At 45.3% G+C, this 27,756-nt stretch overlaps 1 protein-coding gene across 1 annotated transcript in view; it reads left to right on the top strand.

Annotated features, from left to right (window-relative positions):
• Nucleotides 1–27,756, top strand: part of Ulk4 (unc-51 like kinase 4) — a 480,002-nt gene that overhangs the window by 247,951 nt on the left and 204,295 nt on the right. Inside the window, exon 35 of the mRNA XM_008849437.3 lies at nucleotides 17,780–17,885. Within this exon, the coding sequence (XP_008847659.1) occupies nucleotides 17,780–17,885 (106 nt within the window). The remainder of the gene's footprint in view (nucleotides 1–17,779; nucleotides 17,886–27,756) is intronic.

Raw genomic sequence — 27,756 nt, 5'->3', positions numbered from 1 at the left:
CGTGCACACATGTGCACTTACATACATGCACGCAAAACACTCATACACATAAAATAAAAATACAAAATTTAAAAATTAAAAATAAGTGATATTCATCTAGCTTATCACAGTATCTCTCTCTAGAGCTTCTTGCGATTCCTGAAGGGGAGAAGTATGGCTTCCTGCCTGGTCACTCATCTTCTGTCTCTTCTCCCCAGTCTTCCAGTGAGAGATTCCCCCCACCAAAGTCCTCTGGCTTTTAAAGGCTTTAGCTAAGATTTGTCTGGAGACCCATTTAGCCAGTGAGCTGTGGTCCCAATTAGGGTTTTTCACTTTATCATCGCGAGGCTTTTGTGGAAGCAAGCATGCTTTGCAAAGGCGCTTCAAAACCAAAACACCACCTGCAGGTGCTTATGTCTGCTGCCTAGCACAGGGTGTACATCCTTCTGTACATCTTTGTCTGCTGCCTCCTCCATTCACATACTCCTGACACAGAGCACAACTGTTTGCAATCTACCTTTGCTGTACCTTGGATTCAAATCTAAATGGCTGTGCTGGAGCATTCTGCCTAATGTGGGCAGCTTAGCAGTTCTGGTCAGCCGTAACAGAACACTGAAATGTGATCAGAATACACCAGGGAGCGGCAGGAGCATGTGCAGGGAGGCTAAAGGTGGGAAGGAGGTGATGGGATAGGTAGCACAGGACATTCCTGCACAGGGCAGATTGGGGTTCTGGCTATCCTCCCAGGCTGGTGTGAAGGAGCTGGGTGGTTGAAGATGGTCTCTCCAAGCAGGTGACGCAGTTCCTGTGAGATGAGCCTATAACTGCTGTGCACTACTGTCTGCGCAAATACAAATATAAAACAAGGTATTCCTTCCATGATTGCAGAATTGTAAGATCTGAGATGGTCCATCTCTTCTTATTAATCCCACAGGGGCTCATATTGGAAAGTAAATGGGACTTATTTGTGCCTGCAAATCAAATTGCCATGAAAGGCTATTTCAATAGGCAGCGGCAAAATCATAATAAAATAATTTAGTTGAAGCGGGAGCTGAGAGTGTGCTTAATGGAACATGATGGGGTTTAATTTTCTTACTATTTCCATCATTAAAGCTCCATTATCTTTTTGGAGACCTCATTTAGGCTTCCTGTCGCAGCACAGCTCTGAGGCATTTCTGGGGCACACATTGCAGGCTGGGAGTTCCATTAGAAAATAGAAATAGCTAGTCCACTTTGCTCTTTCATTTCTTTTCTTTGATACCTAGGCCTCACATCAGAATGTCCCACGTGTTCATTCTCCACATCTCCTGAAAGCCATATGTATCATCCTTTAAGAGATCTCAGAGGAAGAAAGTTTGATTCTCAAGTTCAAAACAGAGCTAAGTCTTACTGATGAATGTGTCTCAAGTTGGCTCCATGTGTGACAGATCCACCTAGTGTCCCTGTGTCTTCAAGTATGGCCACAGCTAAGTCAGGGTGGACAGTAAGGCCATGTATGGTCAGCAGGACTCATAGGAACCCTGCAGAACTTGATAAATCAGAAGAGCTAAGAACTGAAATCATTAAAAAAAAATTCCAGAAAGGTCTAGACCCTTTGATTTACTGTAGCTGAGAAGAGGTTGGCTGAGCAAGCCAGAGAGGGGAGCTGAATTCATTTATGTTCAGTCTGGGGTCAATACCCATAGGCCCACAGGACCATGTGAAGTGGAAGGGAGGTGTTGGGATGAGGTGGTGGGGCTCTTGTCAGGGAAGAGGAGTTCAGAGCAGCTGGCAGCAGGAGAGGCCCAATGGTGCTGATCACGAGGCCGCCCTGGCCACTCCATGCAGGCATGTTATAATTAATTGATTGTTCGATTGGCGGTGTGTTTCTCATTAGCTCTAAGCTCTACTGAATCCTAAAGAAGTTAATATCCTAGGCACTGATCGTATGTGTGTGTGGGTGTTCATACCTGTAGGCATAGATGTGACGGTCAGAGGTTGACACTGAGCGCTGCCCGTTACTGCTTTCTGCCTTCTTCCTTGAGGTGGCTTCTCATCCAACCGAAGCTTGCTGCTTCTAACTAGCTGACTGGCCAGTGAGCTCCCTAGATCCAACTGTCTCTGTCTTTCCTCCCCCTGCACTGGGGCTCTATGTATGCACGGTATTCCTAGCTTTTACATGGGTGCTGGTTATTTGAACACAGGTCTTTTTGCTTTCACAGCAAATGCTCTTACCCACTGAGCCATTTCCCGATCCGCAGGCACAAAATTTTGACTGAGGTTTGGTGTGGATTCTAACAGTCAGCCTGGGGGTCCAGGTAGCTGGTGTGCCTCTGTAAGGTTCACTTCTCTCTGTTGCATACCTGCGTGTTGCCCTGATCTGCAGAAGCCATGGTCTGTGCTGTAACTCACAGCCTAGTTCTGTTCCGGGTCCGATGTTTCTTCATGCCCAGCCCCACTGCCTGCTCCTTCCTTAGACCTCTCGGCTCACCCAGACCTTACCTGACTGGTTCCTCAGTACACTGTACCACCTGTCATCCTGAGGGTGTGGTGTGTCCACCCCCTGGATTGGAAGTCACCCCAGGAACTTGGTCAGGGGCCCAAGCCCAGGACAAGGAAGGTAGACAGCAGCTGGATGGAGCATTTCTGTTTGATGATTTCTTTTCCCAAATCAGGGTCCTGGATTGAGGACGTTCTCTGCTTAAAACTGGCCCAAGCTGTAGATGGTGGCTGACAGTGTGCACTTGAATCCAGGAGCAGGGTCCTTGATGGCACAGACTGGAATCTACACAAGAAGACCGAAGAGTTCCAGCATCTGCATGCAGGATCGGGACTCTTCGTGGAGTCTAGCGTGGGGCCTTGCAGGCACTGCTTTATATAGAGACTGTAGGAGTTATATGCACTTGCATGCGATGAGATTATTCACACTTGTTTGAAAATGGCCTATTCTGTTTTCTGCGAGGGACAAGCAGAGCAGACGACTCACAGTGACAAGCATTCAGGAAGTGTTCTCATTTCCTCTGCAGAGAGTTTGTTGCCAACCTGATGTATGTGTGTTTTAAGTACACAGAGTCATGCCTTAAAACCCTGTCATTTTTCTGTGGGAGCTGTCCACTCACAGTGCTTTTCTGTGCTATAGAACCCTGGAATTGAAAAGACGGATTCAACACAGCTCTTCTCTCCCTCCAGTTCCTGTCTGTGCTTGTGGGAGGAAGTTGAACATCAGGATGACGCAGCAGCATTCTGAGTCGGGGCCAGTAGGGTAGGTCAGGCTGGAGTCGGTGGGCAGCAGGCAGGAGCACTCTCCACCCAAACCTCGCCTAGGCCACCAGTCCTGGTTCTAAGGCCTGGAAAGTGGCAAAATGGGGCTGGAGCTTGTAAAGAAATGTTATGCTCTGCAAAGGGAGAGACTCAGAGACAGAGGGTGTGTGTGTGTGTGTGTGTGTATGTGTATGCATATGTGAATGTGTTTACATGCTCATGTGTGTATGTGTATGAATGTATGCACAATGTGCATACAGTGTGCGTATGAGTGTCAGTGTGTTTATGTGGGTATGCATGTGTATACATATGCTACAAGTGCTCATATGTGTACACACACATGCATGTCTATATGCTCACATGGGTGTGCATAGGCATATGAGTGTGCATGTATTCACATTGTGTATGTGCACATGAGTGTGCTCGCATGGGTGTACACGTGTGCACATGCTTGTGAACGTGTATATACATGTGCATATGTGTTCATGTGGGTGTGCAAACATGTGCCTGTACATATGCATGTGCTCATGTGTTTGCGTAGGTGTGTTCGTGGGTGCACATGCATACAAACATGCACATGTATGCACAAATTGTGTGCATATGTCTTTGCATGGATATGTGTATGAACTTCTGTCCCTTCTAGCAAGCTACATGGAAGCGAGCACAGACAGGCCAGTGCTTCTGCTCGGGCTGGAGTTGGGGGTCCCTTGGAAGACCTGCTGGATGTCGTCTCTGCTGTGCACATAGGCTGCTTGTGCAGAGTGAGGCAGCTGGATGCTGTCAGCACTGCAGGGGAAGGGCTCTGTCATCCTCAGGGCCCTTCTCAGCTCTAGGGTAGCAGAGCCTACACTGTGCCGAGCTCAGAGCATAGTGACAGGGAACCATTCAGCATGAAACAGTATGAATTTCTCCAGGCGTGGTGGTGCACACCTGTCATCCCAGCACTCGGGTGTACTGAGTTGGAGATCAGCCTAGACTACTTAGTGAGCTCTGTATCAAAAAATTAAAAAAGGAGAGGAGGAAAGGAGAGAGGAAGGAAGAGCAGGGACCAGAAGGAGGGAAGAACAATTCTTATGATTTCTTGTGACCACAAAACATTTTTTTTAATTTTTTTAACTTGCTACTTGTGCCCTGAAAGTTAAGATTCCACAGCTATTTACTAGAACAGTCATGATAAAATGGGGTCCCCTGTGAATGGCATTGGAGTGTCCTTAAAGCTGGAGAGTATTTCCTAGAGGCCAGCACCCATCTCTGTTCATCCCACCCAACACCAGCTCATGGCAGCCTTTTCTGGTTCCTTCCATCACCCTCCACTCCAGCCAGTCTTAGGTGTCTGTGCTCACAGGGGTGGCAGTGGGAATGTGAGAGTGAGAAGCAATTTTGCCATCCGATAAATAAACAGCTTAAATTTTTTAATATTTATTTTATGTGTATGAATAGTCACCTGCATGTATGTAGGTGCACCATGTGCATGCCTGATGCCTATGGAGGTCCGAAGAGGACATCAGATTCCCTGGAACTGGAGTTACAGACAGTTGGGAGCCACTATACGGGTGCTTGGAACTGAACCTGGGTCCTCTGCATGAGCAGCAAGTGCTTTTAACCACTGAGCCATCTCTCCAGCCCCCGCCCCACCAAACAACTCTTTAAAGACTTCTTTTAAAAAATTCTTAAATCTTGAATTGGTATATTATTTTGTCTGTAAATTATTTTGTCCTGTCCTTTTTTTGTTTTATTTTTTAGACAGACTCACTTGTGGAGCACTGGAGGTTGGTAGGCTCCTTACCTGAGTCTCCCAAGTGCTGGGACTGCAGATGTGAGTTATTATACTCAGCTTTTGATATTTACTTTTTAAATCAATCAAACATACCCTGCCTTTTGAGACAACATCTTACAATGTAGCCTTGGCTGGCTTGGAACTTGGTATGTAGACCAGGCTGCCCCCAAACTTGTGGCAGTCTTCCTGCTTCCATTTCTCAAGTGCTAGGATTACAAGCATGTGCCACTAGGCTTGGTGGAGTGACTGTTTCTAATTGGCAGTTACTATGTTTTCATAGCAGGCTTATGTATCAATGGCAATTACTTCCGCAGTTAGTTTGTCCTCTGAGGGGTGCTAGGTGTCTGGCCCCATGTTTTGAGTGTGTAGGCCATATTTATACCTACAGTCCAATGGGGAGAAACTACGTTCTACCTGCCACAGGAGACGTCCACCTGAGCTTTGCAAATACTTCAGTTGAAAGAACTCAGAGATTAAAAATCCAGTCAAGTAATGGCTTCAGGTGAAGGGAACTGGATCTGAGAGAGACCACCCTTTCCCTCTCCCTGACTTTGTGGAGTGGCACAAGCCACATTAGGCAGATAATAAGTGTCGCTGGGACTCAGGCATGAGGGTCAGCAGCTGGAGGTGCCTGGTAGTCCCTAGAGGCCAGCAGGGAATCTGGGTTCCAGGATGCGGCAAGTAGAGGCCATATAGACTGTGCCCTGAGTTGAGCTCGGCCACTCTGGGTTCATTTTCCCCCCCGAGGAAGCCTTCTGTCCATCTTCCTTCCTTCCCATCTTCTCCCCTCCCTGGACTCTCTCAGTTCTGGTCTCCCTTCCTCCCTCCCTTCTAGATTCTCACTTTGATTTTTTTTCTATGACCTGGATGAGGGTTGTTTAACAGGACACTTTGTTATGGCCTTAAAGCCAAGGTTCACTTTTGGGGACATAGCATTTAAAAATATGGTAACACTGAAGTCTTGCCTTTCCTATCCTCCCTACTCCTGAATTCAAAGGCTTCTCAAGGCCAGGCTAGACCAGCGATTTGATGTGGAAGCAGGCCTGGGACCAGATGGGCAGAGAGATGAGCCGTGGAGGCTCAGCGTGTATCCCTGACCTCCAAAGGAATTTGTCCCAGAATAAGTACTGAGAAGCGTGGATGGGTTCCCGCTGATGCCTCAGAGCCCCTGGTTCCCAGCCTGGCTTGGCCTATGAAATGAGTTTAAGCTCTTAGGAGTTCCCATTGGGACCTCAGAAACCAGGACAGGCTCTTCTCTGGTCAGGCAGGCTAGTTAGTCTCCTGGCTTCTGGAGCAGTGTTTTGTGCTTGTCCAGCCCTTTCCCTGCCTACACATAGGCTCTGGGCATTTTAAATTCTTTTTCTAACCCTTTCCCAGCATAAGACTCCTGTGATGGTTCATCTTGATTGTCAGCTTAACTGGGCTTTGACTCCCCAAGAAGATACACATCTGGGTGCCTCTGAGAAGGTGTTTCCAGAGAGGTCTGACTGAGGAGGTAAGACCCACCCTGACTGTGGGTGGTACTATCCCCTAGATAGTGAACTACTGAATGAAAAGGAGAATGAGGGCATGGACAGATGGCTCAGTGGTTAAGAGCACTGACTGGTCTTGCAGAGGACCTGGGTTCAGTTCTCAGCACCCACAGGGTAGCTAACAACCATCCATAACTCCAGTTCTGGGGAGATCCAATACCCTCTTCTGACCTCCGTGGACATTGCATAACACAGGTGCACTTATCTACATGCAAGGCATACACATACACATAATATAAAAATAACAAATAAAATATTGCCTGCACGTGTGTAAGTGCACCGGTGTTGTGCAATGCCTGTGGAGGTCAGAAGAAGGCATCAGATTTCCCTGGAACTGGAGTTACAGATGGTTAGCTGCCATGTGGGTGCTGGGAATCGAACCCGAGTCCTCTGTAAGAGCAGTCAGTGCTCTTAACCGCTGAGCCATCTCTCCAGCCCCTCAAATAACATATTTTTTTAAAGGAGAACTTGAGTTAAACATTCATCTCTTTCTGTTGCCTGACTGTAGACACTACATAACCAGGTGTCTCATGCTCCTGTCGCTATGCCCTCTGAGCCATTATGGGCTGTACCCTCACACCATGAGCTAGAGTAAACATTTAAGTTGCTTTTCTCAGCTTTTGGTTGGGTTGGTGAGACAAGTAACTAACACAACTCTTGAATCCTCTATGTGTTTGTCTAGCACAGACCCTTAGATGTGTACATTAGCCTACTTCAACAGTGCATAGTCTATGTATGCATCTAGAGTATTTTCTAACTCTGGATAATAACACAGTTTCTAGTATCTTAGGAGAAACTCCTGGGATCATTTTGTCTCACACACCCAATTTGTTCTCCAAGATGGTATAGTTATTGTCATCATGTGGCCCTCAGTGAGCTTACTGAATGTTCCAAAGAGCCATTGCAGAAGCAGAACTGTAATTATCTGAGGCGTGCCCAAGAGGGAAGCTGCTTACCTCATTCCTTGATATTGATACTGTGCCTAAGACACCACGTGCAGCCAGTTTCAGGGTGAGTAACAGATCCCGACCACTGTGCACTGCTGGTTTTTGAACACACTCTGCGTTCTTGCCGATCCCCTTATGTCTGATTTGTTAACTCCTTGGAATAGTGTATTGGAAAAAGTGCTCCTGGCATAAACTTTCAGCAGAGACCAGAAGTCGGCTCTCACTCCCTAGCGACAGAAACTGGTTGGAAATCCTCTCAGACACACAAAGCATTTTCTTGTGCTGGGGCGGAGAAGTCATCAGGAGGGCTGTTGCGGTGCTCCTATTTCCTTGGGAGTAACCTGCTGTACAAGTTAGCATGCTCATCCTTGTGACCAAATATCTGATAAGAGGCAACCTAACATGGGTAGGATTTATTCTGGTTCACAGTTGGAGGGTACAGTTTATCATGGTGGGAAAGGCATGGTGGCAGGAGCACAAGGTGGCTGGTCATATCACATCTGTATTTGGGGAGTAGAGTGAATGCTGGGCATCGTCTAACTTTTTCCTTTTACTTGGTCTTGGACAACAGCATGGAACTTTTTTCCTTAGTTAATCCTCTTTGGAAACATCCTCACAGACAAGCCCAAAGGTGTGGCTCATTCCCTAGGCATTTCTTAATCTTTTTAAAGATTTTATCTTTAATTATGTGTATGTAGGAGGGGTGCTTATACATTAAGTGCAGGTGCCTGTCTATCTTAGGAGAAACTCCTAGGAGATGCCAGAAGAGGGCATCAGAGCCTCTGGAGCTGGAGTTATAAGTGAGTGTGAGCTGCCTGACATAGGCCTGAACTCTGGTCCTCAGGAAAGGGAGGTGGATGCATATGTAAGTTTGAAATTAAGGTCTGGTCCTCCTCTTCATAGTCTTTTCCTCAATTCCTTTATCTTTAAAATCTAGAGATTGAGCTAGAAAGGACTCTGGGAGTCTTCCCAGTCTATGGCTCTTGCTGGGTGCTCCAGCTGGTTGGGGGCAGACCAAGAGTTGGAGTGCTTGTTCCTGCTCTGCCCTCTTCTCTCTGCACTTGTGCTATTCTTGTATCCAAAGTGTAAGTGAATTTCTAGCCAGTTTGTGCTGAGACCTTCTTCCTATAATCCCCCTGAGTCAGTGACCCTCCCCCCAGCCAATGCCTGCCCCTGATCAGCTGCCTGCTGTGAACCCTGCAGATGCCTATGATAAAAGATGGCTGCCTCTGCCACATACCCTGTGACCACAGTGTGTACCGATCCTGTGGCTATTTCTACAATGTGTTCAGCTTTCCTTCTCCAGAGTGAGATGTGTCTATCTCTGAGGGAGAATTTTAACAAATGTTTTAAAAGATTTATTTTATGTGTATGTTTGTGTGTCTGTGTGTAGGTATATGCCCATGAGTGTAGTGTCTGAGGAAGCCAGAAGAGAGTGGCAGAGCTCCGGGAGCTGGAGTTAACGGGTGGTTGTGACCAGCTGACATGGGTGCTGAGAACAAAACATGGACCCTCTGCTGAACCATTTCTCCAACCCTAGTTTTAATAATTTTTCAGAATGTTTAGAACACTGGCTTCCAAGTTGATGTAGGTGCTTCATGAATGCCTGGCAAGTGTTCACATTTGAACAGTTTTATATATGTAAAGTAAAAACATCTGAGTATATCACTTGTAGATAATACTCAAAATACACCCACCCACACCCACACACACACACACACACACACACTTTCTTCTGCAGTTGTGTTTCAAAACATTATTTAGAAAATTTTAAGTACTCAATAGGCTTTGGTCAGTTGCTTAATTGAAGGCAATGGCTGGTTACTGACTTGAAGTAGGCTTTCCTAAGCTGTGCTATTTGTCTGTGTTAATAGTATGTCCTACTGTTGTGATAAAATACTCAGACAAAAGCAACTTAAGGAAGGAGGGGTTTATTTTAGCTCACATTTGAAGGGTACAGTCCATCATGGTAGAGAAGCCACGGTGGCAGTTGTGTGAGGTGGCTGGTCACATTGCAGCCACAGTCAGGAAGCAGAGAGAGGAATGCTGGTTGCTCAGCTCACTTTCTCCTTTTTATTCAGTGCAGGATCCCAGGCCAGGGAATGGTGCTGCCCAATTGGGGTAGGTCTTCCTACCTTTGTTCACCTAATAGAGATTATCTCCTCCAGGCTTGCTGCAAGCCCATCTTCCAGATGATTCTAGATCTCATCAAGTTGAGATTAACCAACACAGTATCCCAGCATCTTCCTTTTGTTAATTTTCAGAGGCCCCTATGCATCTGGACGCTGCACCTAAGTCCAAGGAGATAGCAGAGAGTTTCAATCCTGGCCTTGAGGTCTTGGCATGGCGCAGCAGTGACCATCCTGGAGGCAGATACTGTGATGAGGGAAGGAACTGACTGAGGCAGCACTCGGCACCGAAAGGAACCTTTCCCACACACCGGTCTTATGAACTAGCTTTGACCAGAAAATTGAAGAGTGAGATTAGTTTGCTAAGACCTTATTGTTATTTCATTGTTATTTGTGTGTGTGTGTGTGTGTGTGTGTGTGTGTGTGTGTCTATTCATGTGAGTGTGGTCAGCATTGGATGTCCTTCCTCAGGCACCATTCACCTTTTTTTCTGAGACACGGTCTCTCACTGAATCTGGGGCCTCTCCAGGTAGGCTAGGCTGGCTGACCATGATCCTCAGGGATCCTCTATGTTTCTGCTTCCTCACTGCTGGGATTATAAGCATGTGCCACCATGCCCAGCTTTTTTTTAATGTGGGTTCTGGGGCTGGAACCCATGCTTGTATTTCTACTTCCTGAGCCATCTTCCCAGCCCCTTTCTGGTGTTATTATTTGGGGCAGTTGCGGGGGTGAGAGGAAAGGGCTGAAGGAGCTGTGGGTCCAGATGCACACACATCTTCTCGTTCATGCTCCCTGCTTTGGGCTGGTCTTTAGCTCCACACATTGCAGGACATGTTTATTGTCAGCACTGCACAAAGTCACAGAAGAGAGGCACCATCCATCCCAGAATCACCAACCCTGGCAGCCTCCCTTTGGCTCTGTTGCCAGGGCACTTGTGCTGAGCAGCCTTGGCTGTGGTCCACAGTGCTGCCTTGAGGCACAGGCCTCTTCAGGAGCCAGGATGATGGGAGTTTGCTGCTAGAAGTCTGAATGATATAAAAGCATCAGGCTACAAATCCAAATGACACAATTAACCTGCCAGAAGGGCGTCCTCAGTACGGCCATTGCTGTAGAACCAGGACTAGATTTCTAAAGACAAGACTTGCACATGGCTTGGCCACTGGTTCCAGATGATCCCAACCTACCTGTTGTGCCAGGTGGAGAGCTTCCCTCCTAACTAGCATTCGATGATGCTTGAACACCTCTCTGATATTTGCCACTCAGATTCAGAAATAATGTTCAGTTCCCTCCTCTAGTCTGTAATCAGATGGTGGAGGGGCGATGCCCACCTATTTCATCTTTGCTGGCAGACTCTTAGGGAGCACCATAAACCATTGACTCCAAAAGAGAGAAAAGCATAGGTACAGGCTCTCCTCAGCCTTCCCAGCCCATGTCAGGGCCCACCTGGCCTCCCAGCCCATCAGGACCTACCTAGCTTCCCCAACTCATGTCAAGGCCCACCCACCCTCCCCAAGCCTGTGTCAGAGCCCTCTCATGGAGTTGTCTGCAGAATCGTACGAAAAGTCATGGTCACCCACTGAATACAAATTCTTCCTTTCTCTCAAGTGTATTTCTTTGTCTTGATTGTTGTGAAAACTGTCTCCGAGGCTTAGGATTCAGATCCTGGGGTATCTGGCCAGAAGGGGTAATGTTTGCAAAGGGAAGCAGTGGGCATCATTGTATCCTGGAGCCTTGCTTTGGACCCAGGATAGGAGTGTGCAGGTAGTGTCAGCATTCCTTAAAAACATTTAAAAATATTTTTGATTTATTTATTTTTATTTTATGTGTATGAGTGTTTTGCCTGCATGGATGTAAGTGCACCTGTGTCTTGTATTACCTATGGAGGTCAGAAGAGGGCATCAGATCATCTGGAACTGGAGTTACAGATAGTTGTGAACTGCGATGTGGTACTGGGAACCAAACACAGGTCCTCTGCAAAAGCAGCCAGTGCTCTTAACCTCTGAACCACCTCTCCAGCCCCCTAAAAGCTTTTTTTTTTTTTCTGAGATGTAATTTAAACCTGTGTTAAGTAGAACATGCTGTAGATTTCTGAGACATGATAGGTTTTTATGTGTGGGGCAATATTCTGCTGTTCATCTGGTTCTCTTGTTTCCCACACCTGGGCTCAGGAACGCCACGTCTAGGCTCAGGTGCAGGTTTTTAATTTGTTTTCTTTTAAATTCTGTCCTATACTGCATTGGTTATTGTCCTTTTTGACATGCGTAAATACCTGACAAGACCAACTTAAGGAAGGAAGGGTTTTTGTCTGGCTCACAGTTGGAGGGAATGTAGTCCATCATGTGAGGAAGGTGCGGCAGCAGGTGACTCCATGGTAGTAGACAGTGCGACTGGAATGTCTCACTTCATTTCTTGGCAGAACATGAAGCAAAGTACAAACAGGAAGTGGGGCTGGCCTGTAAAACCTCAAGACCCTCTCCCAGTGACTCACTGCCTCCAGTGAGGCTCCACCTCCTAAAGGTTCCACAACTTCCCAAAATGGTGCCACCAACTGAGGACCAAGTGTTCAAGCACATGAGCCTGTGGACACATTTCATATTCATTCCATAACACACCAAAGGCAGGAAAGAGTGACCATGGTTCATTGTTAGTTTCAGCTGATAAAAATATTTTCTACCTTTACCATTCCAACACTATTAAAAAATTTAAAAAAATTAGTCTTTTTGAGATATTTGACCTTTTCTTTTGAAAAAGATTTCACATAGAAGTGATAATGTGTATTCATTACTTTTAAAAAAAAATGCCTGACAAGAGCCACTTAAGGCAGGAAAGGCTTATTTGGGCTCCTGGTCTGAGGGGACATCAGTCCATCAAACTGGGGGAGGCACAGTGGTGAGAGTGGCTATGACTGGTGGCAGGAAGGTGAGGCTGCTGGTCACATGTCTGCAGTCAGGAAGCAGAGAGATGAATGCTGATGCTCAGTGGGCTTTCTCCTTTTACCCCTTTAATTCAGTTGGCATCCCAGCCCAGGGCATAGTGCTGCCCACATTCAGGGTCTTTCCTCCTGAGTTAGACCAATCTAGGAACACCCTCATAGATGCATTTAAAGGTGTGTGTCCTGGGTGATTCCACATCCAGTCAAGTTGACAGTGAGGATTAACTGTCACAATATGTAGTGTTTTTCTTTCTGTATCAGGTTTATTTCACTTAGCACAGTGTCTTCCAGGGCTGTCTGTGTTGTGGCAATGGCAAATCTCCTTTTTAAGGCTGAATACTCTTCTGCCTTATATGTTTTTTCTCAACTTCTCAGTGGATACTTTGTTTCTGTATCACCCTATTGTGGGTGTGCTGCAGTGAACCTACCAAACATTTTAATCAGACATCAGAAGTCTTCAGTGTCTGTACACCTTAGATATTCCAGTGGGGTTTAATGCCTGCCTATAGCAAAGCCACGTTGGGAAGACTGGCTGTCTGACCCTGGTGTCCTTGCTGTGCCCTTGGTATTTAGAAGCCATTCTTCATGAACACCGAGGGAATTAGTGTTGAGAAGGTTGAGCCTCAGGGGCCACTGTTCTCACCTTGCTTGCAGAGTCTATACATTTTGATGAAGTTGTTTCATCTGTGTTTCCAAACACCAGAATTTTGCTGCTTTAATTCTGATTATCTCGACTGGAAAATGCTGTTACATTAGAACTCTGGGTGTTCTGTTTATTAAATGTCCCCACACTGTTGTGTCAGGCACACAGGTTAGATCAGCCATGCCCTGAATGGGCTGTGGAGGAAGGGAATACTTTTTCGTTGTGATCTTCAGGGGTGCTGGTTTTGCCTTTTCTGGGCTGTCAGCAATGCCCTGCTGCTCTAGTTCTGGTTCCTGCTGTGCACTGTCATCAGCCCATGTAGAATGTCTGAAGACTGTGCCTTTTCTGGTGGCTCTAGTCTGTACATTATTGTGGGAATGTGTTCATTCCTTCTGTTCCTACAGTTGCTAAGTCCTACTTTGTGAGTGCTGGGCCATGTGTCCCTTAGTGATAAACTCTGAGGGCCCTTTGGAAACCAGAGATCCCAATGGTGGTGGCAGGAAGCATGGCACATGGTAGCGCAAAGGGAGGAGGACAGGTATAGACATTGTGGTCCAAATCAGTGCCCCTGGTTCTTTCCATCTCCCAGTCCGGACCCAGAGTACTTCTGGTTGTCTGTTTTTGAGACAGGGTCTCCTTCTGTAGCCCATGCTGACCTCAAACTTGAGGCACTCCTTCTGCCTCGGCCTTCCAAGCTTTTAGATTATAGGTGTGAGTCACCATACTCCACTCCTGGACAGCTTTCTATTTCTTTCATATAACATTATGGGTCTATAGGTGCAGTGTGTACCCCACCTGGAATGTACTGGTTGGCATGATGACCCCCCCTTACTCTAGCCTGTCTCAATGCTGTGTAGAGTAGGGGCATGTCCTCCACCAGCCCAGACTGTTGTGCTTGGTCTTGCTCACCTCAGCCCTGAGAAAGTGAGAGAGAGAGAGAGAGAGAGAGAGAGAGAGAGAGAGAGAGAGATTCCTTGCTTTTATAAGGGTGCAATGAGATGGTGAGATGAGAGGTTTGCTGGGCAGGCTCTGGTACCTAGCCTAGCCATTTCTCCCAGCCTGGATCCACCCAGCTGTGCCACCACCTGAGTGAGTGGGCTCTGTTACTGCTGATGGCTGGACCCCCCTCCCCATCATGTTCCATGATCATGATCTGACTGCAAGGCCTCCTGTGCCTCCTCCCACTCTGCTTGCCTTGTATGTCTGGAGGGCACAGTGCTGTGGGCTTCCTTCCTTGTCTAACAAACCATGGGGATTAAGGGGAAGGTAAACATAAGGATTTTATCAATCTTCTTTTACTGTCTATTCATCCTGAGACTCAGGCACAGGCTTGAGAGGGGCTGGTACAGAGGAGCAGGTCATGATGACCTGGTCCCAGCCAGAACCACGCCCCCACCCACCAGCTCTGCACAGTCTGAGCCAGCCCAAGGGCCCTTATCTCCTGACACCAGTCCGGCACCTGTGCCCAGGAGAAGCACTGGCCCAATATTTACTCTCTTATTTTCTCCCCCAGATAATCTCCTACTCCAACTTTAAGAAATAAATGGAATGCTTTTTAATACATAACTTATACCTTATAGGCTAACGTGGTTGTGAACAAGAGCAAATCTTATTAAAGTTGCTAAGAGGTAAAATAACTCAATTTGATAAAACTTAATAGGTGTGTGCTTAATTTACACACACACCCTCTCCAGGGCTCTGTGCATGGTTTCTCATGTGTGCTGGGGAGACTGAACCTCACTTGCCGCACTCAGCTCCTCCTCACTGTGAGCAGGAACGACCTGTCCCAAGCAAGGTCCCTTTGCCTATGTCATTTAGAAGCCTGTTAGCTCTAACTGGAAAAGCTAGTAAAGGTAATTCTAGAACATGATTTTTACAAAATCCTCACTTCATGCTGTACAAAGTGCAAGCCTATGAATGGTTTGAAAACACCAAAGGAAAACATTTGTAGTAACATCTAGAATAACAGGAACTGTTCCCCACAGTGTGCCTGCAGGCCTGTGAGTCTCTTCTTTATTCTGTGCACTGAATATTCTTTATATTAATATTTTATTTTAATATTCTCATGGTAATGTTGTGAGAGTGTGTGATACCCCAAGTGTTTTCTCCATGCCACCCCTCTGCAGATGAAGTGATGGGCTGGCAAGACTTTCATTCTCAGTGTCTCTGGGACTTCGAGGCTGGAAGCCTAGATCATGGTTCTCAGTGGCCAAGGGCTTGGAGCCTGAGCAAATCCACTGCCACGTGGAAGAGAAGGCCTTGTCAAGGAGTAGCAGACAGTTCAGGAGCTGAGGAAAGGCTCAAATGTGGGTTTCAGCATGCATGGCAGGATCACTGTCGGGAGTCTCAGAGACCTGTTTTAGCCAGGCGTGGCGAGTCAGGCCTGGAATCCCAGCACTTGGGGCCTGAGGCTGAACAAATACTGCTTGAGTTCAAAGCCAGCCTGGGATAATGGTGAAACAGTGTCTCTAAAAAGGTAAAGACAACAAAACAAGAAGTTAATGAAAAGGAAAAGGTACATTTCGTTATAAAAATGTGTGTATCCAATAGATTTATTTCCAGTAAGACTGGCCTGTGTTTGCTGATACATGGGCCTGTGAACAAGAAGTGGCTGTGTCATTTTAGCAAACAGGACCCAAAACCAAAGATTTATGAGCTTCCCTGCCCTCTACAAGAGCAACTTTCCTATGTATCATTAGTCACTTTATCATGAGTAGCATGTTGGGTCGTCTTGGCCGCTTATTAATCACCCTTCTTTCCAGAGAACTGTGAGAATAATTAGATGAAGCTGGTGGCTCCCGCCATGGCCACATTCATCTTCTTAAGCTGGTGTCAGTGAAACATTCCATCATGAACATCCTCCCCAAGAGTGCTCTGCAGCCCAGGTTTCTGGAGTTAGAGGGTTGTGTCATCAGTATTAGGGAAACCACACAGCTTGTCTTGTTTCAAAGAGAGACAGAGACTGTACAATACAACCTGTTTGGAGTCCAATGGCTCTCTGCAGTGGGAGGGGTGGTCTTCTCAGAGAAATTTCAAGGACCACTGCCCTCTGGTGTTCTGTAAGCTTGGGAAATCATATGTCCATCCAAGAGCTCCTGGCCTTGCTGCCCATATTGATTCTAAGCTATTGGAGGTCAGAGGCAGATGGAAGGGAAAGCTGATGGCATCCTCACTGACCCTTAAAGCTTTTGCTCAACTGAGGATTATTGGCCAGGGCAAATGCCACTGTCATGTCCAGTTATGAGCAACTAAGGAAACACTAGCCTGCTGTCCCTGGGAGAGAGACGTGGGAGGTTTGTGTGGACTCACAGTGACTCAGAGACATAATTGGAGGGTGGACAGGGAGATAGGCCATCAAAATGGAAAGTTCAGGGGGTATTGCAGACAAAGCTTTGGTGAATCTGGTCAACCAGAGAACGGATGATGTAAAAGGACAATGTAAATAGCGTTCAAAGAAGATTCCAGAAGGTTTAAGAGAATTCTGTGTGTGACTTGATTGCAATATGTTTGAGAACTTGAATATTGTAGATGATTTTCTAGGAAAATGCAAATAGCCAATACTAGGTCAAGGTATAGATGTCTGAGTAGAAGATTTAAAGAAAAAGAAAATTTAAACAAATGTTGGCAAAAGTACCTCAAGCCTAGTTGGGGCTGCAGGTGAGTTCTACCAGATCTCCTGGAGCACAGTAAATAGTAACACAGTAAATACCTATGGAAAAAGTAGGTGAACCTGGCAGGCAGGAAATTGCTATTAAAATCAAACAATCATGTCACTCACTGGCCATTACCACTTATGGGACATAGACAATGGCACCCAAAGATCCAGCAAACAGAAACTCCTGCAGGGCTCGGCTCACAGGGCACCTCGTCTGCAGCCTCCTCCTACCCCATCCCCAGATCGTGTTCTTTGCTCTCACCTTCTCACACATCATATTCTTTACTGTGTTCCTCATTTGTATTTCTACGTATATATTATGAGACATAGTGATGTACTTAAAAAAGAAATGATCTCTCCCTAGAAGTCTTTCCTCACAGAGGAAAAGAGTCTTTGCTCCTGAGAAGTGAGGACCCCAGAATGACTATTTCCTCATGCTGTGAGGACCAGAGTTTCTCTTTTGTGTGACAGTCAGTGTTGAGGAGCAAGTCCATCCTGGGATCCCACATGCAGTGCATCACACTCCAGCAGGGACAGGACAGGTCACGCCCAGCCTGACCATAGCCCCCCCACACACACAGAGCTTGAGTATCAGGTGTCAGGATGCAGATCTGCTCTGTTTGAGTTGTCTTCTTTCATGATCCCAAGCTCACTGTCATACATGGTGTCTTAAGCCCCATACCCTTGACATCTGGTCCCTATGATAGTAACCCTCCTGAAACACAGAGGCCCAATGACTGCCTATCAGCTCTTGAGGAGGGACCTCAGGCCTTGGGGTCTCCTGAGATTTGGGGGAAAGGACCCAACCTCAGGACCTGCTTCATGACAGTGCTGACAGGATCCTTTAACCTAGTGTGGAGAATGAAGGGAGGGAGCTTATATGACTTGATGATGATGTAGTTGTATTTTTGTATGATTTATGATGGTAATTATGGTCTGTTGCAGGAGCATCAGGAGAGCATTCTGGGTAATACCATGCAAAGTGTGATTGCGCTACTGAACAATCTGGTCGCCTGCAAAGATTCAAACATTAAACAGCTCTATGAGCAAGGTGAGTATTTCTTGGGAAGAGTCTCTGATTCTCTGAGTATTGCCCATTTGTGCACATCCTACTTCCTTGAGTAGGAAGTTTTACACAAAGCCAGAAGTCAATATGTAAGGATCCATACAGGATGATGTGGCCAGCAGGACAGAAAGGACAGTTTCTCTGGAGTCATTCATTTTTCCTGGATTGTACAGTCAGTCACTGTGCACCTTTTTGTTGTTCTTTTTACAAGACCCCATCTTATATAGCCTAGGCTGGACTTGAACTTACTGTGTAACTGAGGATAACCTTGACCCTGTGGCTCTGCCTCCACATCTCAAATGCTGAGCTCACAGGCCTGTGTCCACAGATCTGGCTTTTTGATTTGGGGGATTTTCGCTGTTGTTGTTTTGTTTAGTTTGAGGCAGAGCCTTTCTGTATAGCCCAGGTAGGCCTTGCACGTCTGCTTCTTCCTCTTCTTCAGCTTCCAAAGTACTCAGGTTGTACGTGTGCTCTATCACATCCAGCTACTCCAGGCTCTTCTTAAAGATGACAAACCAAGAAATAGAAATGTAAGCCTAGTGTTTAGACTTGCTGCTGCCATGTGGTGGAGCTGGAGAGATGGCTCAGCAGTTAAAAACACTGACTGCTCCTGCAGAAGGCCTGGGTTTAGTTCCCAGCATCCACATGGCAGTTCACAAGTGTCTGTAACTCCAGTACTAGGGGACCCATTGCCCTCTTCTGGCCTTCACAGGCACTGCATACATACAGTACACACACACACACACACACACACACACACACACACACGCATATATGCAGGGAAAACATTCATACACATAAAAAATGATGTGATCAAATGCATGACAAAAAATAAAGCTGGCTGGGTTGAGAGTGACTTTACATCTTATTTATTGCAGTTTCTAATGTCACATGCTATTCTGCTTTTGTATTAATAAAGGGTTTTTTATTAGACTTGTTCGCAAAGGTAAGTCTTAGATCAATATCTGTCACTGAATGAGATTATAAAGTAGTCATTCTGATATTCCCCTCCCTGTTTCTATGTGGGTATTATACTCAAGGGTTGCTATTATTTTTTCCAATCCTAAGGAAAATATGCAGTGACATCTAAAAAGAAATTTTATCAGGGGCTAGAGAAATGGCTCAGCAGTTAAGAGTATTGACTGCTCTTGCAGAGGGCCTGAGTTTGATTCCTAGTACCCACATGGTGGCTAACAACAGTTTGTAACTCCAGTTGACACCCTCTTCTGACCTCCATGAGCATACATACATGCAATACACCCATACACATAAAATAAAAAGTAAAAATAAATAAGATATTTCATTTATTATTTTTAAATATTTTATTTGTTATTTTTATTTTATATGTATGAGTGTATTGCCTGCATGTATGTGAGTGCACCCATGTCATGCAATGCTGTGGAGGTCAGAAGAGGGCTTCAGATTCCCCTGGAACTGAAGTTAAGGACAGTTTGTAGCTGCCATGTGAGTGCTGGGAATTGAACCCGGGTCCTCTGCAAAAGCAGTCAGTGCTCTTAACCACTGAACAATCTCTCCAGCCCCTAATTTATTATCTTTATTTTACATGTGTGAGTTTATTTCCTGCATGTATGTAAGTGCATCCATGTTGTGCAATGCCGGAGGAAGACAGAAGAGGGTGTCAGATTCCCTGCAACTGGAGTTACAGATGGTTGTTAGCCGCCATGTGGATGCTGGGATTCAAACCCAGGTCCTTTGCAAGAACAGCCAGTGCTCTTAACCACTGAGCCACCTCTTCAGCCCCATAAATAAAATATTTTTGGTTGTTCTTGCAGAAGACCCGGGTTCGAATCCCAGTACCCACATGGCAGCTAACAACTGTCCATAACTCCAGTCCCAGGGGATCCGACAGCCTCTTCTGACTTCCATGGGCATTGCACTACACGGGTGCACTTACCTACATGCAGGCAATGCACGAATATACATAAAGTAATAAATAAAATATTTTAAAAAGAGAGAGATAGTATAGGTTGTAGGCTTGGGCACATAGCTGTGTTGATTTTTTTTCCCAGCACCATCTTACTCTCTTTGTGGGCACAGCTTCATTTGTTAAACCAGTGCTCTCCAGTCGGTGTGGGCTATCCTTAGTCCCTTGCCATTGCAGACATTTCTCACCCTCACTCTTTCATACAAGAGCAGAGTGTTCTGTAAACCCTGAGATCAAAGAATATAAGCACATTTTATAGACATTGGCAAAGCATTCTGCATGGGCATGGCGTGTAAGTGAGAGAGCTTGTCTTGGAGTCACACGCATGCTGCATTTCCCCTTTGGTTGACATTTTTGTGCGTGTTCTTCAGCAGCGTTTTGTAGTTTTCACTATTTACGCCTTAACGTGCTCCCTACTGCTTATCTGTTCCTAGATATTTTATCATTTTCCTCTTGTTATTAGAAATGAGGAATCATCTGCTACCTTCCAGTGTGAAAAATATCTGGAACCTTTCATGTCTGTATATTGAATTTTGTGCCTAATTTCAAATTTTTTGGTCATGAATGTTTTCTAGCTATTTGTTCATAACAATCCTAAGTAGTGACTGTCTATTTTCCTCCCAAAATTTATGACTCTTCCTCTCACCTAACTGCAAGATATAGTGAGAACAGAGGAGCATCTATATGTGTATGTGTGTATGTGTGGTGTGGGTGTGTACGTGTCTGTGTATGTGTATGGGGGGTATATGTGTGTGGTGTGTGTGTGTGTGTGTGTGTGTGTATGTGTGTTTCTTCAGAATATTTTTTTTCTGGTTTAAGAAGGCTCATCTATTTTATCTGTTTTCTTTAATCAGGAATAAACAACGACTTATGTCAAATGCTCTTTGGACTTACTTGGAAATGATCAAATGACATTTCCCTGAATCTGTTCACATAATGAATCATATTTAACATATTATCTAGCAGTGAACACATCTCAGTATTTAGGTTGTTCCCACAATTAGCTGTGATCTGTTCTTCATATCTGGTACTTAAGTACTTTACACATACTAAGTATTTCCCATTGTGTTCATAAATGTGATTGGTCTGTAGCTTTATTTATTTTTATCTATCTGTCTATCTATCTATCTATCATCTATCTATCTATCTATCTATCTATCTATCTATCTATCTATATCTACCTATCTATCATCTATTTAATGTGTGTGTCTGTTTTGTTTGTTATATGTAAGTACAGACAGTATGTGTGTGAAATGCTTACAGAGGCCAAAAGAGAGCATCAGATCCCCTGGAACTGAAGTTATAGGTGGCTGTGGGTGCTGGGAACTGAACCTGGGTCCTCTTTAACAGCAGCTAGTGTTCTTAACCACAGAGCCATCTCTGTAGCCCCTATACCTTTATTTCTGATTGAGAGAATATATTCTTTTCCATATTTTGTCATAATGATGTCCAACTTTTTTTTTCTTGTAAAACAAGGTTGATCCTTGTCCTCTTACACCTCCGAAGCAGTTCTAGTATTAAAGGTCCTTCTTTCTGTGTTTATAATTGCAGTCTGAGGGTGTGGAGGGACAACAGCTTGGTCCTTAGCTCAGGTCCTCAAGACTGACTGGAGCTGCACCTGAGCAAGTGCACACAGGGAGCCTAACGCTCATCTAGACCTAAGGATTAGATGACAAGAGCCTTTTCAGAGCCCTGAACTAATCCTGAATAAGATGAGGTTTGGAGGAACCAGGACAACGTGATGCTACTATGTGTGTGTGAAACCAGACTTTTAGGGGCTGGAGAACACAGTGTAGTACCTGTTGTTGGATCATGTCCCGGGGTTGTTTCCTGGCAGTTAGTGGACCATGCTTGAATTCACACTTATGTTCCTACCCTTTTAGATCTTTTTTAATCACTAAGAAATCTCTTTGTTACAGATCTGTTCATGTTTTCTGTTTCTCTTTGAGTCAGTCTTAGTGCTTCATCTTTCTAGCAATTTCATCTGTGTTGACTAACTTATTGGCAGGCAGTGGTTCATGTGCTCTTATAATCTTTTTTATTTCATAAGGTCGGAAGTGATGGCCTATCTGCAAAGCTGACTCAGTCTGCTATGAGCCCATTAGCTAGTTTCCCATCTCTGTTATCCTGCTATTCAGCATTAGAATTTCCATTTCATTCTCTGTAGCTTCTCCTTTTTGGTATTCTCTGTCTGGTGAGACACCGTGTCCTTACCTTGTTGAGACATGATCTCCTTAGTCCTGTGTAGAGAACTGACTTAGAATCTTAAGTCCAACACTGGTCCTTGGAAATAATTCCTGCTGTCCATCTTTTTCCTGTGTATAGACTGGTCTTCCTGGGTGTTATATGAGGTGCTTTGTGGTTTTTTATTTTGTTTTATTTGGTTTTTGAGACAGGGTGTCCCTCTGGCTCCAGCTGACCTGGAACTGGGTACACAGATGAAGCTGGCTTGGATCTCACAGAGATCCACCTGCCTCTGCCTCCTGACTGCCGGTATTGAAGGTGTGCACCACCATGCCAGCTGCTTTGTGATTTTTGTTGTTGTTATTGGAAAGTAGACATTTTAGATGATGCCACATATCAGCTCAGAGTGCTGATCCTCTGTCAGTCCTGTAGTCTGCCTCCACTGTGGTGTCTGCATGCAGGAGCTTCTGTTCAAGTGCACAGCTATCTGGCCAGCTAGCAACTGCAGAGTTCCTTAAGTCAATGTATTTGACCCTTTGCTAAAGGTTGAGGCATTTCAACATTCAGGAAGTTTGCTTCTCTGAGCAGAGGTTTAACATCTGCTAGAGGAGAGAGTCTAGGCCTTTTAGGTCTTTGCTTGTTAAGTGCATAGCCCTACGCATGGTATTATGGTTTGAATGTAAAATGTACCTATAGGCTCATGTGTTTAAACACTTGTGGTACTGTTTGGGAAGGTTATGGGACCTTTAAGAAGGTTGTGGAACCTTTAGGAAGTAAACTCATTGCCAGTAATTACTTGTTACAAATGCCATGGGCATGGGCCTTTTCCTATCAGATGAGCTGCAAGTCCCTTCATATGAATGAGGGTTTCCAAGATGAGACAAAGTCCAGGAATGGGAGTTTTGGAGAAATTCCAAATGTCTTTTCAAGCCAAACTGGTGACAGTATAATTCTATTAAAACTTCCTTGTGAATCCTCAATCTCATAAATCACAATGATTATTTTAGCAAACGAAACCCATCCATGCATGCCTTCAGAATATTCTTCTCCCTGGCTTGGGCAGAGAGTCAAGATATTGTGGGTTTGTGCCCTGTAGGCTCCTTATAGCCTGGCTGGCTAACTAAGAGTGGATGGACCTACAGGAGTTTGCATGTTCTGGCCTGTGAGAGTGAGGGGCCGTGGGACTGAGCTAGGATGGAGGGTTAGAATCCTAAAGGAATTAGGGATGGAGAGGTGAGGTATATCAGGGCCACCCATAGGTTTGTGTGATGTGGACTGTTAGAGTCAGACCAGCAGAAGGAACATAGTGGGGGTGGTTACCCTGAGCTCATGAGGCCCCTTACTGGCCTAGGGGGAGTTTCTTATTCAATCATCTTGTTTTCTACTAGTCCAGGGCTTCTTAAACTTTTTCCATTCATAACCAAGAAATTTTTATGAAGCCCCGATACAGGGATATAGAGTAGGTCTGCAAATACAATATTTACTGAATAAATCAGAAAGAGCTAACCCTTTTTGTGCGTGTGCGTTTGGGTGTGCTCACCTGTGCCTGTGTGTGTGGAGGCTAGAGGTTGACGTCAGGTGTCTTGTCAGCACTGTCCACCTCATTTGTCACTGAACCTGGAGCTCGCTATTTGGGCTCAGATGACAGGGCGGTAAGCCCCCAGGATGCACCTGTCTCTATTCCCCTCCCTTGGTACTGGAGTTAGAAATGCATGCAGCCTCTCTTGGCTTTTTATGTGGATTCCGAGGATCCAAACTCAGGTCCTCATCCTTGAATAGCAAGCACTTTATGCACTGAGCCATGTCTCCAGCCCTAAGAATATTTTTTTGAAAACCCTTCTTTGGTACACATATAATTTACTAAAGATGAACCAAGTTTGTATACTAGTGAGTTGGATGTGTTTAATACTACACAACCCAAATACGTTAATTTGGTACTTAACATGCTGAAGAAAGGCAGAAAGGCATAACACGTTTGTCTTGTGTAATTAAAGCATCGTGTTCTTGTGAGAGCAGGAAGTGGGTGTGCCGTAGAGGCTCTGCAGCTCACACCCAGAGTCTCCCCTCAGAGCCCAGGTGTTTCACACAGTACTCATTAGCACCAGTGTGACTGTTGTGTGTTCAGAACGAAGGCTGGTGTAACATACTATGACACAGCATAGGCAAGCACTGCCAGAAACCCCAGATTCACTAAATGTTTGTTTTGAGTTTATTTTTGGTCCTTGCATATTCAGAAACCTTTTTCTTTTGACAAATTGTTCTTGACCCGCACATGCAGTTATGTGACCCCATATGGCATCATGAGTGACTCACAGTTGAAGAAGCTTGTTCTAGTTCCTTTCCACCCCATAACTATATCCATGAAGTTCTCACAGAACCTGGAAAGTGAAGTAGAAATCAGACCTGTAGTTACTTTACTAGGAATGTTAGAGCACTGGTGAGCTTCAGAGTCTGAGGCAAGCTATGGGGAAGAGGAGGCAGCTGGTGTGGATTGACGTTCTGAAAACTTTTACTAATAAAGTTTTATTGGAACATAGTCATGTAGTTTCATTTGTGTGTTGACTGTGACTGATTTTGTGCTGTAATCATGGATCCAGGGTTTGAAGCAAAGACTGTGTGACCCACAAAACTTAAACTACTTATTGTATGAACTTTCATGAAAGTTTTCCACCCCTGGTCCTGTGGCTGCAGTGTGGACCAAGCAGCTCCTGGAAGGCTAGACAGAGAATGCAGTGGATGCTAGACTGTGGGTGGTAAAGGGTGACCCAGAAGCCCAAGCTTCCTACTATAGAGTAAGTAGACAAAGGACGTGCAGATTCCAGATGCCCTGCAGGTATGGAAGGTGGTCAGGCTATGAGTGTCATGGGGCAGGAAAGAGGGCTTTGGGGGCACAAAGAGGTCAGTCACTCCAAGCTAACTCCTCCTGGTAGATTTGAGAGAAGTGGGACTTCATCTTGTTTGGATAACCATGTAATCTCTTTCCAGAGATGAGTACCTTGCAAGCAGCCCAGAGCCCCAGGAAACTAATGCACAGAGGAGCCATGCACCAGTATAGCTGAGGATGACCTTGTCATAATTATAATTCAGTAGAGGTTTTTTAGTTAAACAGTTTCATTTTTAAATAAAACATTTAGGGGAAGAATTATAGAGCACAATGGGACTGTTTGTTTATATTTGAAAAATATCAGCGTTATTAACATCTTGGAGCAGGCTCCTGGCTCATCCCTCTGTGACCTTTCTGTAACGGATATGAATTCCAGCCCCATCTTACCAGCAGAGCTGTCAGAATAATGGATTTACACAACATAGCACAGCGCCAACAAAACAGCACCTCCAAAGAAGCATTTAAAGAAATTATGTTTGTCTTCAATGGTTTATGGAGTGTCAGAAATCAAAATACTCATTTTTTACCAGGTTTATTATTAATCTGTCTAAATCAGTGTTTACCCAAGAGACCAGAAAATCACTGTGAGAGTTGTTTGAGCTGTAAGAATAAAGAAACCACACTGGATAGTTCTCTTAGATCTTTTTCCTTTTAAGAATAACAGTCAGAGCTTGGTGGTACTCGCCTGTAATCCCAGCACTTAGGCAGTGAAGGCAGGAGAATCAGGAGTTCCAGGCCAGCCTCATCTACCTAGTGAGTTCCAGACCATCCTGAGCTGCATGAGACCCTGTTTCAGAAGACAAAAATAAAACAGAAACCCACCAAAAATTTTAGCAGATTTGTATCCAAGGTTTATTGTGAATAACACAGGGAAGCAAAGACAGCTTTGCTGTGTGGCTTTGGCTGGCCTCCAATCTGCAACAATCCTCCCTCTTCACCGTTTTGAGGACTGGGATTACAGATGTGACTACCACACCTGACTTGGTCACGTTTCTACAGTGAAAAATTGCCACAGGTTTAACCTGACAGTGGTGCTGCAGGAGAGAGTTGTGGTTGTCTCCTGCCTGTTCTCAGCACCAGACTTTGCCTTTCTTCTTAATGAAATACCAGAAAACTCTTTGGTATTATAGAATATGTTCTCTGGAAGCTGTTAGAAGAAAAAAAAAGATGAGCACCAGCTGCTCTTGCAGAAGATCTGGGTTTGATTCCCAGCACCTACATGGTGGCTAACAACCATCCATAACTCCAGTTCCAGGGGAATCCAGTGCCCTCTTCTGACCTCTGCTGGCATTGTGCAACATAGGTGTACTTACATACATGCAGGCAATACACGTATACATAAAATGAAAATAATAAAATATTTTTTAAAAAGGGAAAAGTTTAGTCATCCAGACTGGAAGAGTAAAACAAATCATCAGTTTAAAAGTGTACCAGTGTAGGGGGGCCCCTAAGACTGGCTCAGTCATGGGGACATGATAGACTATGTGGCCTATGTGGCCTGAGCCATGTTTTCCACCCATTGACATGTGCAGTGACCTGTCCCTCTGAAACATCATTGTTAACCCACATTGGTATACCCAGCATGTGACTGGTCAAGACTCCCAACCCCAAACAACCCAACTCGTGGTGCCCCAGCGTTCAGAGGGCAGGGTGAGTGGTGACCCACCCTCTAACCACCCCAAGACCACACCCTCCCCCCTGCTGTGGTCTCTGCCTTTGAAGAGTGTTAAGTTATGGAAGCCCTGGGGCCCTTCTTGACCCTCCTATTTATACTAAAGTTACTTGTTTGAAAAAAGAAAAAACAGTTGGAGCAGATTTGCTCCTATTAAAGGAGAACAAGTAGGAAACCATCTGTATACCTGTCTTCAGGCTTCGTCATAGGAAAAAAGAAAGAAATTTACCAGTGTAGATATTTCCTGAGACACAAGCATAATTTGGAGGGTGCAGTGAAACCATATCTAAGAAGATGCTGCTCAGTCTCCACAGTCGTGTACATAAACATGGCTGTTAAACTGCCCCTACCATCAGAGGACTGGGTGAGCAGCAAGGGTCTGGAATGAAGACTGGCTGAGTTCAAATGTTGGCTCTGCCTCACACCATTTGTAGAACTGAAATGTCTGCTTGGCATCTCTTCCTCCATTTCCTCACCTCTGTAACGGGGGTGATAACCTTAACATCCCACCACCTATCTGGAAAGGTCCTGGTGAGAGTTCCACTGGTTGTTGTGTATGAGTCATTGACACAGCACCTGGCACATAGTAAGCCCAACAGAAATTGTAATTCCTATGTCATTAACACCTCTCAGATCCCCAGAGAGAATTTCTACCCTCCTGCTTCTCCCTTGACATTTCACACCTGGGGAACCCAACATACTTTCATGCCTGAACTTGAAGCACTCTGCGGCATGGGAATTGGATAAAGAGCTGTGGAGTGTGTGCCAGGCACTGCATGCAAGGCTGCACACACACACAGCGTTGGCAGGGTTTAAGAGAATACTGCATGCGAGGCTCTTAACAAATATCAGACTCTTTGCAAATAGCAGCTTCCATAGCTGCTGCTCCCTCACCTCCAGGCCAACCTCAGGTCCCCGAGCTTGTAAGGTCTCACTGGCTGCTGGTCTTTGTTTTGGTCTTAGCTCTTTTCCTTTATCCACCTCAGGAGTATTCTTTCAGGCTGAAAGACTTTGCACTTAGTCTGTTCTCTATGCAGCCCTGATCCTGAGTTCTCTGCAGTTTGGAAGACACTGGACGGCTGTAAGGGCCTGTCTGGGGGATTGCAGTACACATAGTTTGCCTTGCCCTTTTCCTCTGAGTTGCTGTTTGTCCATCATCTCACTTCCAAGG

This window comes from Nannospalax galili, unplaced genomic scaffold (genome assembly GCF_000622305.1).
Source record: "Nannospalax galili isolate Female #2095 unplaced genomic scaffold, S.galili_v1.0 scaffold443, whole genome shotgun sequence".
Lineage (NCBI taxonomy): Eukaryota > Metazoa > Chordata > Mammalia > Rodentia > Spalacidae > Nannospalax > Nannospalax galili.
Note: the sequence above shows the minus strand (reverse complement) of the source record. Positions and strands in the feature narration are given on the sequence as shown.